Source organism: Guyanagaster necrorhizus (genome assembly GCF_019112545.1).
Source record: "Guyanagaster necrorhizus MCA 3950 unplaced genomic scaffold BT62scaffold_27, whole genome shotgun sequence".
NCBI classification, from domain to species: Eukaryota; Fungi; Basidiomycota; class Agaricomycetes; order Agaricales; family Physalacriaceae; genus Guyanagaster; species Guyanagaster necrorhizus.
In genome coordinates, this window is record NW_025064906.1 from 397,606 (window position 1) to 412,017 (window position 14,412).

Genomic DNA, 14,412 nt, shown 5'->3' on the forward strand with positions numbered 1-14,412 from the left:
TGATCTTATCGATGTCGTTAATGTAATGACGATAAAGAACTGGGGAAGAACCGGTCCTTCTAGTGCGACTACTTACGTCTCGTTATGTCGCAAAGGAATCCCACAGCCAATACAGTCTTTCAAGGCCGAGAAACCCTGAAGCTTTGTCCGGGCGACCATTCTGACCGCATTAAGCATATTCACAACCTCTCTATCGCTCTCAAAACTCGTTTCGAGCAGGATGGCCGGACAGAGGATCTCGAAGAAGCAGTCAGTCTTGCGGAGGAGGCTGAAGCGCTCGCGATAGCCATCGATCATCCTTACTTACTCTGGTTTCACCACTGTGTCGTCATTTCTGACCCAAGCATTCCCATTGCCGACAAGCTATCTGCCTATCCCAACGCGAGTGCTGAAGAGAGGTTTGAGGTAGCACTCGCATTGGCCGATATGGCTCGCATACATAACACATCTCTCGTTATACGGGCATACAAACTTGCCCTGACGCTCGTTGAGCGAGCGCTTAATGTTCGCTTCACGAGCGAGTCCCAGCATCGTTTCCTTTCACGGCCGGATGTCCGTCAACTACCGTCTCGTGCAGCATCATGGGCTATACAGCATGGAGCACTGGATACCGCGATCGAGATCCTCGAGCAGGGCCGGGGCCAAATATGGGCCAAGATGCGAGATACCACGTATCCTTTAGGAGAGCTCCCTGCGATATCTGAGGAATTGATAGATGCTTTCCGGGAAGTCTGTGTACAGCTGATGCTTCTTTCCATTGCCCCAAGCAACGATATTCTTGACGCGGAGACTAGACGCGAGTATCGTCGTCTCAAATTGGAACAATGGGCTGACATGCTGAAGAAGATCAGACAGCTTGACGGATTTCAGGACTTTCTCCACACCAAGCCGTTTAGCACTCTCCAGACGGCTGCGAGTGGCGGACCTGTTGTCTTCATTAATATTGACAGTCATCGCTCTGACGCGATTATCTTGTGCAGTGAGGGTGCACCTAGCTTAGTTCCCCTTTCACCGGACCTGCCGCAGACACTCTCCAGTATCGTTGAGACACTGGAAGGTGTGAAAGAGAGCGCGCGGGGGAGCAGACCGTGGACTGATGACGAGGATGGACCCTCCAGCGCGCTACTCCAGATTCTTCGTGTCCTGTGGGAGGACGTCTGCCAACCCGTCGTTGAGCATTTACTTGCAACAGGAATCGCGGAACAGTCTCGTATATGGTGGTGTCCAACGGGTGCACTTTTGTCATTGCCTATTCATTCCGCAGGGCCGTATATCGAAGGAGAGAGAAATTTGATAGACATCTTCGTCTCTTCCTATACACCGACTTTGTCCGCTCTGATTAGAGCTCGCGCGCCCGACCTGTCTACGAAAGATGTCAAAGACCTCCCTGTGAAAGGCGTGAAGCTACTTGCCCTCGGTCAGTCCAATACCTTGCCCCAGGTAAACATCAGTTCAACCATGTTATCCGGCTGAGAGGGTTTTTTTGACATGCTTTGTGATGCAGGTCAAATTGGAGTTTGAGGAACTTCGAAATATATTTGCTGATGCAGCAAACCTGTTAGACGGCCAAGAATCTAAACCCGACGTGTTTACAACAGGCGCATCAACTGAAGGCTGGTTACATTTTGCATGCCACGGCTTTTTGAACACAGAAAAACCTTTAGAGTCGTACTTTGCCTTGCACGGCGGAAGTCTGTCTGTGAAAGAGATTATGGCAGGTGCCACTGCCTCATCCGGGGAGCTGGCGTTTCTGGCTGCCTGCCATAGTGGCACGGGCGAATCTGAACTAGCTCCAGATGAGATGATAAGCCTTGCTGCTGTGATCCAGACTATCGGCTATCGCTGTGTCATTGCAACCCTGTGGACAATGGCAGATGTAGATGGACCAGTCCTCGCTCGAGAATTCTATGGCTATTTACTGCGACGTGGCATTGCAAATGCTGATTTCCAGGAATCAGCTATGGCATTACATGTCGCAGTCAAAGCCATGCGGAATGAAGGTGTCCCCGTTGAACGTTGGAGTACGTTCATCCATATTGGCATCTGATGCATCGCCAAAAGAAACTCTGACAGTAGTTCTATAAGAATGATAGTAAGAATATTATCTATAGAAAGCGTGAAGGGTAGGAATCGCCCTTGTTTTCTCCAGTTCTCAGGGCAGAAGAGAAGTGTGCAGAGCAGTAGACGAGGCCCAATAATACCACGAATAAGGCAAGAACCGGCGCCTGGAGACATACGTAGCAACACGTATGCCAATCCATGGAATTACTGGAAATTGGGCATATTGGCAGCGTGCCCGTCAACCGAGCTAAGAAATGTGTGTAAGTGGGGAAATGAACTGGGAAACTGGCAACGTACTTAGTATTACCAGTTTGAGACTACGCATGAGCACCTAGAAGGATCCGGAGAGGGATGAAATGTGTTCAGAGGTCAACACGGACACCATAATGAACCTTTGATAAGTGCGTGCCAGCGGCGACTGGATCTCTCAGTGACGGTTCTGAGTTAAGGTTAAGTTCAACTTTTCGGGGTGGCTGTGCCTTTTGGATCACCCTTTTGCGCTTTTCTGCGCCTCTCCGTTTTCTCTCTGCTCGCTCCTTCACCGGCATGTTCTCTTTTACTCTAATGGTAGCGTAGACATGAACTAGTCTTTCCTCCTATGAGCCAAGACTCGCTGGAGGGAGCATACGACTACTCTTCATGAGATTGCTCGTTTATCCTTTCTTATGCTTTGCCTCGAGTAAGTTGTTCTTTGATTTTACTACTCTCACACAGTGTTTTCATGTATTTTTAAGTCCCAGAGTAAATCCTTCTTCGAGGGTATCCAAAATTCGACGTGACAGATATCCTCGACAGTACTACATCCCCATCATGTATTTACCTCCTGTCCCCAAGAATACCAGCGCGCACCCGCAAAAGGGCTGCGTCATTAACTCGTCAACAAGATCAACAAGGGAGTCATCATCGAGAGAAAGGTACACTTGGCATTAGGCCCTGTAACTCTATACATGTATTTTTTTTAGCAACTAGGATGACACTTTTAGCAATGTTTTGCTCCGTCTGGATACATCTGATGGCCTCCCCAGCATGCTCAGGATCATTGGTAAACTCCTCTGACACAAGCTTCGAAGTTCCAGTGCATCGCACTGTCATCTGAGTCAGACAAGAGATTGACCACACACTGTTCAATTGTCAGGTCTTTGACTCTGGTGGACAGACTGCCCAGAAATTAGGTAAAGTCTGATAAACACTGAAAGGCAACAAATAGTGGAAAGGAGTATCTATGTTTATGCACTTTTGAGATATCATTTGCCAAGCATCTGTGAGTCAAATCTGGGAATGCAGCACTGACAAGTTTGTAGTCTACAAGCCATGTCTATATGCTGACAGCCATGACCTAAGGCAGGCTTCCTTAGGTAATACTTCATGACATGTTTGATCATGCTAGCTCAGCTTCTTGAGCCACCATCATCCTTCATGTCACTACTCATGTCCCAAGGTGATTTCCCTGCAGAGATCATAGAGAAGATTATTGACAATGTTTATTATTTTCCTTACCCTGGTGACCTTGCAGAGCTCACAGATGAATGCTGGTCAGCTTTATTATCTTGTTTCTTAGTTTCTAGGACATGGCTGCCATGCAGCTGATACTATCTTTTCCAAACCATAACTGTTTCCTTTGTTAATCATGCAACCTTCAGGCACCTTATTGCTAGTTCATACTGCTCTTTCCTCAACTTCATCCATACCTTAATTCTTAAGGAACTTGAAGAACTGAACAATGACAATGGCTCTAACATGTTCATCTTGGCCTGCAATTTAGCAAATCTTTCTCTCCTTGAGACTCCTTCAACAGCCATGTCTTCCATATTCCTCAACCTCAAGAAGCTAAATATAAACAATGCATCATTCCCTCTCATTTCAGAGGAGAACTTGGAGGCTTTTCTTCTTTTTCTATCCAGTCTCACCAGTATCACACACTTAGCTCTCAAATCATGTGTTTTCCCTACTCTGGACCATGTAATCTGCATTCTGTCATCATGTAAACTCTTAGAGTCTGCATGTTTGGACTATAACCTGTGTGAGAAAAGCTCATCTCCAGAAGAAATGACTCCATTCTATCTCAATGAACTCTCTGCTTTTTTACCATCTTTGCTGTTTACTGTTGGCTATGAAGACAGTTTCATTCTACAAATCATTTCAATTGCTGGTCCATTGTTGAAGCATTTGAGTATCTCTTTGACTCCTCTCAGTATAATGCACAGTGGTATGTATTATAATGATCTTGATTAAATTGCACTGATATTCATCTTTTCCATCAACTAGAGGCAGCCTCACTCTCTTGCAATGCAAACCTTGAGTACAGCACAAACCTTGAATCTATCATATTCTAATTTGTTCATATACACAATGACTTTAATACTGTAGCTGCCTGCACTGAATATACCCTTGAAATGCTTCAAACAGTCACTTCTTCCTCCATCAACAAAATACTCTTGGCAGCCTGAATATTGTTTGTCACCAATTTTGATAACCTTGATTGGAAGTCCATCATTGAAACTCTGAGTCAAGAGAACTACAGGAATCTCAAGAGGTTCTTGATTCTACAGATAAGAAAGAATATGATGGATGAGATGAAGAAATAGACTGCTTAAAAGTTGAAGCCAGTGACAGACAAGAATCCATTGATTGAGATTGTGGTCTGCAGTGGGAAATCTGGCCAGTTTGTGGAAGTGTGCTTTGGATGGTGATTTCAACTGTTGGGTTACCCATTAATAAGATGGTATTATACCTGTTCTATTATTGTGCAGCCTGTAAATTTTCTCTATTACACAGTGGAATGTCTTCACAAGTGTCATGCCTCCTGAAGTTTCTATCTGTTCATATTCAATGGATTTTTTTTTCTTCTGGCACTGAAATGTTGTATAAAAGTTGTAGTATATTATGTGAAAAGATACTTGTGGTATAATGGCTATCTCACTTGTATGATCCAGATAGCTTTGAACATCTCTTGTTGGGGTGCATAGGACTATAGTGTAATTACTATAAAGAGGAATAGATATTGTTGTATTATTCAACTATATAATAATGGATGCATATTTCAATAGACTCTCTATCTGCTTCAGTTTTCTAGTCATCTGCTCTTTCACTCATCCAAGAAACTCATGTTTCAAGCCTGTCCACATAATCTTTCTCAGTCTTGGTGTTATGATTTTTTCTATTTTCTTCCTATTTTCTTTTCTTTTTCCTCAGAAATGACCCCTATCTTGCTTAGTCAGGGTGCTTAGGCCAGCGCCTAGGACTATGGGAATGCTTACCTCAGCACCCAAGTCAGTCACCCTCCTATCCGACTGCTGTGTGCTGTGAAGGGAGAGACAATACCCTTTCATCTTCAGACGGCAGTGCAACGACTACAGCACAACAGCAAGACAACAGCTTTTGTGGAAAGCCTGGCAACAGCAGGGGTAACAGCTCTACGACAGACAATATCTTTTGTGAACATTTATTTATAGCGAGACCACGGAATAGTATTTAAGTAGCACAATTCTCGCTGTAATACCCCAGTCTCAAACTAAAGTTTATCTTCACCAAACTACTCTCGAGCTCTTACTACTTGAGCCTTGATTCACTTCCACTATTAACTTCAGTGAACTCAGTTGGACATACCTGAAGTGCGAGGTACCAAACTGTTTATCACGTGTTGATAGTCATGTGAAACTTAGGCTTAACACTTGGGTAGATTTCACTATTGACAAAGGACTCAAGCACAGTGTCTCATTTTTTCCCCTCAAACCATATGAAGATGAGCCTAGTGGCCAAATGGGAAACATGGCAAATGAAGGGAGCACTTTATATACAAGTCAGTCAGTTCTTCCTTGGCTGAATCATTGTGAGGTGGAGCACTATGCCCTCAAAGATTGACACCTCACAGACATACAGTAGCACAAGTTGAAGCCAGATCTGAGATAAGACATGTGAACAAAGGCTGATTGCAAGACTCTGATGATGAGCTGACTAAAGAGATGATATTGGATATGAGGAATCCATGGTTTGTGCACTAAAGAGCATGCCATAAGATTGGAGTGCCATTCCTCCTTTGGAAGAAACTGCTCATGAACTGTGTTGATGATAATATTGATAAAGAACAACTGTCATCAGTTTCAGATAAGTAGAGCTGAGGCACAGGAAGGGGATTTAAATATGAAGCAGTGGGTCAAGAGAAAGGCAGCTTGTGGCTTGCCAGTGGAATTCAAGCCCAAGTCTCAGACCATCAATTCTGGAACACTTTCAGTATCTGATTTGAGATAGCTCTGTAAGCCAGTAGGGGACAGATCAACAGTTACTTTAGTACACAGAGTGTCTTCATGTCACTAAGCAGATAAAGCAGTGAGTCTGGAACCAGACAAATCAGCAGAGGAAACCAGAGATCACCAGAGGTAGACTGTGAGAATAAGCAGCTATTCTCATCTCAAGAAAGTGGAAGCATGAAGTCATGTAGATGTCTGTATCTAGAGAAAATGATTGACATCCAGACCAAACAACTGCCAAAACTTCTTTGGAACAAAATAGTAGAATTTGTCATTTCCACTTATCCACCAAGTCTTCATCAATGAAATCATTGATATAGTGAGATGCTTTTTTCCTGAGATACAAAAAGGAAGAAGCAACCATATATATTCTGTTAATATTATAGTATGGTCATTCTCTGTAATAGCCAGAGGTCTCTATATGTATTATTCCCAGTGAAAGACATTACTCTCAGTCTGACATACTTGAATAATCAATAATTGTCATCAATATCAGGAAGAGGCATCAAGGAGGGCTGAAATATCTTTAAAATGACCTGGCCCAGACATTGAGATTGAGATTCAAACTTGTTGAATGAAACATCTGTGATCCAGATTTGGGAGTACTCTTTTCTATATTGATATGGCAAGACTACATAAGGTTAATTTGTGGGAGCCACCTTCAGTTGCAAATTCAGGGAGAGGATGAGAAGGATCACTGGATGCAGGTGGTTGGGGATCAAGTGTGACAATGAATGACCAGCCTGGGTGCAAGGAATCCCTGTACACTTGTTTATGGTACTTCAAATGGTCTTCATAATAGTTGATTGTTGAAGTCAAGTTTGAGAGAAGAGGATAGTGAGCATATATCCATTGCAATGAAAGAGATGATACTGTACATACTATTGTGTGTTGGTACCACTGTTATGCATTATGTTTCTGGAATAAGAGTGTTGAGATTGGACTATATCCAAAGTACAATGCTTGTAGACCTTTAGTCTTTGGGTTACAATTTACAAACTCCTGAAGTGTTTGCCCATTGACTTCATATATTTATACTAAACTACACTTATTCTATTAATTTCTATTGAATCGATTTCTTACTCAGCATGCCGGAATGCCGGAATGCTCGAATTCTCTCGCAGATTTCCAACAAAGGAATGAGACTATGTGGTGCCGGCCGTCAGGCCCATCGAAATTAGGTTAGTAACGCTCTCCAACCTCCGTTACGCGTTACATCCTTTATTTTGAGAGACGAAAGTACGTACAGTATAGTAGTTGACATCGCAAATCATACTAATAATAGTAAGTCTGTTTACTTATTGCTTATCTTCAGCAACCAGCACGACACTTTTAGCGATATTCTGTCCTGTCTGGATGCGTCTGATGGCCTCCCCAGCATGCTCAAGCCCGTTGGTGATATCTTCGGAATACTTGAACTCCCCTGACGCAATCTTCTTCGGAACTACACGGTAGAACTCGTCTTCCCACTTATCAGTCCAGTCCCATACAATGAAACCGTTGATGGTGATACGCTTAGAGACAATCTCGAATATGTTCTACAAGTCATCGTCAAAGAGGAAGGGACGGGAACGGAGAAATCAACAAGCCTTGAACGGATATCCCTCTTTGGAATTGTACGTGGTTATCATACCACATTCCACGAATCGAGCGTGCACGTTAGCGGAGCCAAACGCAGCATCAAGAGTCGCGCCACCGACATTGTCCCAATATCTGCCAGACAATAAGATAGGTACAAGAGGCGTAGTTCAACTTACATGTCAATTGGGCCCTCCTTTTTCAGGACAGACACAGTATCAACTTTCTTGTAGTTAAAGGCGACATCAGCACCGAGTTGTTCCATGAATTTGACTTTTTCGTCAGAACCAGCAGAAGCGATGACTTTCAGCCCGTCGAGCTTTGCGAGTTGAACGACCATACTTCCGACGGCACCTACAACATGAATGCGTCAAAATGAGGGTAGCAACAACAAGATGATAGCGTACCCGCTCCGGCACTAACGAATGCGACTTCGCCCTAATTGTTCGAAATTAGCCAAGGCACGAAACTGAAGGGTTGGTATTTTTACCTTCTTTGCTTTGGAGTATTCTCTCCACGCGTAAAAGGCTGTCCTACCTGGAGTTGAACAGGATCTTTCATCCGAGAAGTTCGAAACACATAACACTATTCTCACCTGGCATGCCAAGCACTCCGATATACGCTGACCATGGGATAGATTCTTCCGTCTTGGCTATGACACTAACTGTGGAAAGCTTCAAGGCGGTGATGACACTGTATTGCTGGAAACCTGGTCTCCAGGATCGGAACACGAAAAATGGAATACATAAGTTAGCTCACTGATGACTCCAGTAATATGTTCTCCAACTTTGATATCCGGATTCTCAGAGCGCAATACCAAGCCCACTCCATGGTTTGTCAGTCTGCATGTATAGCTTCAGGTAGACAGAGAAGGCTTGAATGCATGTACTCACGGCTGGCCTATTAGGAATGGCGCCTGTGTGGATTTAGTGAATCCGTTCGTTATACGCCAGGAGAACACTTACGGAATACGACTTTATAGCAGGATCACGCATCTTACCTCGCAGATACGGATCGACCGATAGCACGAGGGTCTTGATCAAAATTCCCCCATTCAAAGGAATATTTCCGAGATCGATTGTCTGCGTCGTGTCGTAAACAGTTGTTTTCCCTGGTTCTGGGTAACCTAAAATACGCGGTCGATGAGACTGATATTCAGAGCCGACAGAGGAGCTTTGAGCGTAACGCCGTACCTTCGGGAATTTCATTAAAGAGAAGAGTGCCATTGGGGATTGGTGACATGGTAGTACTGGTGAGACCTGGTTGGGAAGTCATTAGAGCATCTCCTTACAAATGCCTTCCATAAGCACTGGATGATTAATGCAACTCGGTCGACGCACCAGCCAGGGATCAGATGCTCACAAAAACTACGTCATGTCTGGGACCGATTCATCTTTGTACCGACCCTCGGTGAATCAGTGGATTAACAGCCAGAATAATGGTTTGGAGGTAGTGTAGAGAAATGTCTAGAGAAGGGGGGAGAAAGCCTTTTTTGTACAATTCCGAGGCGACAGCAGACCGATACGAAAAAACTTGGATTTTTGTAGGTGCTTTGTTCAAGCTTTGTTTAGATTCACTCGTTAGTTGAACGCCCTTGCTCGATTAGATCCGCTACGGCGCTGAATTAGGCGTTGTAAGTGCGTTTGTTGTGACAATATCCAGTCGAACCAGTCATGCTAGAGCCTCTGGCCGATTACAGCGAAGGATTAGGGTAATTGGACAACGACGATGCTTGCCAATGATTTGAGTAATTCAGGCAGGTACACTGCCAACTTTCATACCTATCGAATATCAGACAGATGCAACCGGATGCCTATCCGACAAGCTCCAGTAGGCTCAATATAGCGCTATCCACGCCGTATACAGTACCCTTGACTGCCCTATACATAATGAATGTCGGCGGAGGCTGCGATAGTATCCTGAAATATGTCTTGATAGCCCCATATGCCAAACGAATTTCTTTGGCCTCCGGCACATATGGTTTTCGGCGTACCTGAGCTTCTATCAAACAAACGCATAGGTTGGCGAAGGCCATCAAGCGAGAAGGTAGGGCCTCGTAAAGCTGTTGGGGACCGGCTACTGTCAGTGAACATCGATGTGTCATAAGGCTGGTAAAAGCTGCTTACTGGAAAAAGGATTGGTATTCCTTGTAGATACTGGTGTTGTCGGGTTGACGAAGGAGGGTGTAGCGATAGAGGGCATAGGGAATCACCAGAAGAAATGATTCCAGATGGTGATGGACAGCGGATAGTGTAGGTTCCCCTTTATTTAGACTGTCAAGCAAAAGAAATGGTAGAAAGTTCTTGATCTTCAATCTATGATAAGTGTAATTCGTGCACGGTCGAAGTTTGTCATACCGGAACGGGGGTTTGCAGGTCAAGATTGAATATAAAACCCTACTTATCGGCGGACGAGCCCTCGCTGAGGAACACGCTTCCCGGATTGATATCTCCGTGGGCAGAAACATTTTCCCCATACATGCATTTGTGCTCTGTTTGAAAATTCGGTTCCGGTCTCACTATAAGTCCTCAAACTCACCTTCAATGGCATCGCCGAGTCCTCGAAGTAACTCTCGATCATCAGGTCATTCCCAAAGCATTTTCCCGTCAACCTGACGCCGGTTTAGCATGACAATTTTGTCAACAAGCTGGCCGGCTGGGACAAGGCATGATCTCAGGAAGTTCGTAAACGATCGCCGGATGGGAGATACATGTCACCAGAAAGATATGGACCACTTGATATACTCCTCCAGTTGACCGTGAAGACGCTTCCGTCATCGCACCTCCAGACAGATCGGTCGTCATGGAACAAGGCAAGTGAGGTCCACAGAGGACCGCCAGCAGTAACCAACGAAGACTTCCGGACCCAAGAAGAAATCGTACGCCAGGTGGAACAAGCCTGCCGGGAGGCGGAGGAACAACGGGAGAAGGAAATGGCAGAGAGGAAGGCTTCGCTACATGAGTTCAAGGACACGGCTGAAGAATAGTCAGACTGTTCAGGGTCTGTCTTCCCAATGCCAATTCCATATACGGCTTCCGTGTCCTCGGATCGGCATCCCAACACAACGTCGCGACCTTTGTGATCTTCTCAGCCGACATTATCGCCATTTTCGATATGAATGCTATCTTGAGGCATTGAACCACAAACACCTGGACCAGTTGATGGTACTGTTACATATCGTCCAAATCAAAGATTACCGTACACGCATGTATTTTGAATGATGGTGGTAATATCTTGAACTTTGGGCGGTCACGTTAAGGACAGGGTGATAAAAACTTAGAACGGACGATGGTGATTCCGTTGCTTGAACAGCTTCTAGAAGCGTGCCGTGCCCGAAAGGCGCTGGTTGGTTCAGGATGTTTATCGAGTTCAATTATGAGAAAAATAATTCATAGTAGTACATGGAGGGAACACTTCTTTAGACCGTCTGATTGTCTAATGAAACTCAGCTAGCTTGCCAGTGATCGAAGTCGGAAGAGAGTACATTTATTTGACTACGAAAAGATACAGGCTACAAGAAAGTGTGAGGACTACGATCTAGTATTAGGCACCCTCTTTGAGCTGGTCATTATGTACTATGAGAGCCGAACCAGTGAATTAACTACAGGTCTCGACGATGGCTGAGTAAGAAACACAGGCCTGCAGAGTTTCGTCATCAAAGGACCCCGTGGCTCCAACGTCCTTGTACAGGTTATGATGGTCCTGAGCATGGAACCCCAACAGGAAATGCTGGCGAATGCGATTTATCCAGGGCTGAAAGTCCGTGAAGCCACTGCTTACCACAGGAGAGAATGAGTTATGTCCCGTGAAGAAAGCAATTTTTGTGTCCTTCAGACCATCACGGCCGAGTTTATACCAGCTGTCGAATGGGGAATGGACTTGTGTGCGTTCCAGGATCGGACGTCCATCAGGGTCTTGTATAGCCACGACCTTATAACGACAACAGAGAAGGAGAATGACGTAGAAGATGGACTCTACATCGTGTCGATAGAGATGCTTCGGTGGATGCCCATTTTCGTCGTTGATGAGGAGTTCGAACGCCATGTAGGGTAGAGTACCGGTGCGCTGACGCGATGAAGGGCCAGTCTCATGTCGGTAGGCGGACAAGTCAAAGTCGTTGAGGACTCCACGTAAATGACCGTCGACGGTGCGGCGCCACATGATATTCCTGGGACTGATATCACGGTGGAGGATTCCTGGGTGATCATACAGCCATTTGTGAACTATGCCAACCATCAGAAACACCGGGAACACACAAAAAAAAAGTACACACTCTGCAAAATATCAAAAAAGACCTGAGCATACTCTTGAACCGTCCGCAGTTCTTCCAGAGGATACAGCCTCTCCTGGACCGTAATTCGACAGACGCGTTTTTCATACTCAAATTTTTCCTCCTCTGCGAACATAGCTTTTGCAAAGAAAGCCACGAGATTCGCCTGAGTAGAATCCGCGCTATGATCAAAGTCTTGAGAAAGGAGAATGTCGGGCAAATGGTCTAAGGCCCAGTCTGGCCTTTTCCCTTGCTACATGGATCGCGCTTTCTCTCTGGCTTTAATGACAAACTCTGCCTCCGATTTTCGACTGGTAGCAGGCCAACTGATCTTGACAACCAGTTCTTTATCCTTCCACTCATCGTGCTCCGATGTCGCCTCGACAACGCAAGTATTCCGACCGACGATCCCAGGCTGGCGTGAAAGAATTCGGCCAAGGATGACTTCAACGTTCTCCTCATCTTCACCCGACTTCAGCTTGAGCTTCACCCCAACAAACATCGCCGTCTTGTCGAACTTCTTTTTGTCCTTGGGGTTGCTACACCTGCGCATGTACGCCTTGTGATTCTCGATGAGCGCCCTGTCATCGCAGAATTCCTCTTGGATGCCCCGCTGCTTCAGAGTGAGTCCACCCAATCCCACAAGCATTGCGGCGAACTCGTTCGTCACGTCCTCTTCCGTAATCTTCGGCCGCTTGCCACGCGATTTAAACATGTCAATCGGTTTGCATACAATGATAACCGAGTGATCGTAGTAGAGGGGTTGTATGCGTCCTACCGTAACGAGAGCGCCAATACAGTGCGTCCGAAAACCGGCGCTAGACAGCATCTCGAGGGCGTAACGACCACACTGAAGGTGAGCGGCTCGGCGGGCCTGGGTTTCTTCCTCCTCCCGTTCTGCAATATCTTTGGCCGCGATTCCCTCTTTGACAGAACTAAGTGCCACCGACTCGTCCGTTCCTCTCCTGGCCTGCGAAACATCTGGCGCCGTCCCAGAGCGCCGATACTTGGAGTCGACATGAGGAGTCTCATCTTCCGAACGACGCTTCTTCGAGGTGGAGCCCGTGCGCGACTTGACAGGAGGGAGGATGCCGCCAGGGTCTCGGCTCACGGTGGTTTTGCCTCTCACCTCTCCCTTAGGATCCTCGTCCTCTGAATATAGGTATCAGTGAGAAGAACACAGTAGCAAGTGAATAGTGCTTACCAGGTGTTATAAATCTATAGGTAGCTTTCGTCCCCTCGTCGAGGTAGTATTCATTAGGCTTGAATTCCTGCCAATGCATTGTTTGCGCCCACGAAAAGTTGTCTTCTGGGCCTTTGTCCTCCATGTTGTCAACCACATTTCCGGAACTGTTGAACATCGCGCGGAGAACGCCCAAGGTATCGGGGATGTTCTTTTCTAAACCGCCGTCAACCGACTTCGCGTCTTGTCGATAGATGCCGAGTCTAGAGTCTTCAGTGGCACCGAGAACGTCGAATGCACTGTTACACATCAGGCTGTGGGGATGGTAGAAGGTCTTCTCCCCGGGACTGCTCTGGTTGCATAATGCAACGTAGGTTTTTACATGATTCTCGAATACGACGTCATTTTTGACGGCCTCGATTTTGGATTTTATCTCGTCATTCATCCGCCAGTCGTCAGGAAGATGTAGAATATTGGAGAAATAATGGTCGGCGGATATGAAAACGCGGATTCTGAGGTCTTCTAGGATGTACCGGTCGAAATCTGCCACAAGATGATCCGGATTCGCTGTGGGATTCACAGTTGGGGCGTGATTGCTGAGCGGAGTGCTCTGCACGGAGGAGCGTATCTGTTCAGCTACAGACTCTTTTGGCGGCGGAGTCTTCCTCTCTTGGGTGGAGGGGAAACCAGGGCCATCATTCCGAGGCGAAGAATTCGAATCATTTTTCGGACCCAAAGCTATAATACCACGATGATAAAACCGAGTTGGGTAGAAAGTGAGTAGGGGATTAAGGAAGAATACAGCGGCAGCCATTTTTGTGTGATTTTAAGGTCGGTTGCGTAGAACAATGGTGGTAGTGACAAGGTAAACTTTCGGAAACACGCGGTCATGTGACGTCAATCGTATTTCAATTTGTCACAAGGGGCGCGGCTAAAATCAGACAGGGGGTCCTGACATTAAACACCATACCAACTCACTTTATATAGTACTATAAGTGTACAGTGATAGTTTTATGATGTCTCAGAAGCATTATTACCATCCCTTTTCCTCCATATAATAAATCATGGCAATC

At 45.7% G+C, this 14,412-nt stretch overlaps 4 protein-coding genes across 4 annotated transcripts; 1 reads left to right on the top strand and 3 right to left on the bottom strand.

Annotated features, from left to right (window-relative positions):
* Window positions 1-29: 29 nt before the first annotated feature.
* BT62DRAFT_1079103 (uncharacterized protein) lies at window positions 30-2,205 on the top strand. Its single transcript, XM_043179450.1, has 2 exons — window positions 30-1,440; window positions 1,505-2,205. Exons 1-2 carry the CDS (start codon window positions 85-87, stop codon window positions 2,045-2,047), a joined length of 1,899 nt encoding a protein of 632 aa, XP_043036229.1. The 5' UTR covers window positions 30-84; the 3' UTR covers window positions 2,048-2,205.
* Window positions 1,656-2,609, bottom strand: BT62DRAFT_1079104 (uncharacterized protein; the record flags this gene model as incomplete). Its single annotated transcript, XM_043179451.1, has 3 exons — window positions 1,656-2,308; window positions 2,359-2,392; window positions 2,442-2,609. 3 exons carry the CDS (start codon window positions 2,607-2,609, stop codon window positions 2,106-2,108), a joined length of 405 nt encoding a protein of 134 aa, XP_043036230.1. The 3' UTR covers window positions 1,656-2,105.
* A 4,888-nt stretch (window positions 2,610-7,497) lies between these two features.
* On the bottom strand, window positions 7,498-9,187 carry BT62DRAFT_935763 (alcohol dehydrogenase). The gene is made up of 10 exons (XM_043187009.1): window positions 9,080-9,187; window positions 8,852-9,012; window positions 8,780-8,802; window positions 8,646-8,728; window positions 8,482-8,595; window positions 8,377-8,423; window positions 8,294-8,324; window positions 8,066-8,240; window positions 7,898-8,021; window positions 7,498-7,846 (listed from the first exon to the last, which is right to left on the bottom strand). The coding sequence occupies exons 1-10, from the start codon at window positions 9,159-9,161 to the stop codon at window positions 7,607-7,609; spliced, it is 1,080 nt and encodes a 359-aa protein (XP_043036231.1). The 5' UTR covers window positions 9,162-9,187; the 3' UTR covers window positions 7,498-7,606.
* Window positions 9,188-11,393: 2,206 nt separating this feature from the next.
* BT62DRAFT_973413 (uncharacterized protein) lies at window positions 11,394-14,193 on the bottom strand. Its single transcript, XM_043189113.1, is given in 4 exon segments — window positions 11,394-12,109; window positions 12,160-12,398; window positions 12,414-13,308; window positions 13,361-14,193. 4 exon segments carry the CDS (start codon window positions 14,151-14,153, stop codon window positions 11,484-11,486), a joined length of 2,553 nt encoding a protein of 850 aa, XP_043036232.1. The 5' UTR covers window positions 14,154-14,193; the 3' UTR covers window positions 11,394-11,483.
* Window positions 14,194-14,412: the final 219 nt, after the last annotated feature.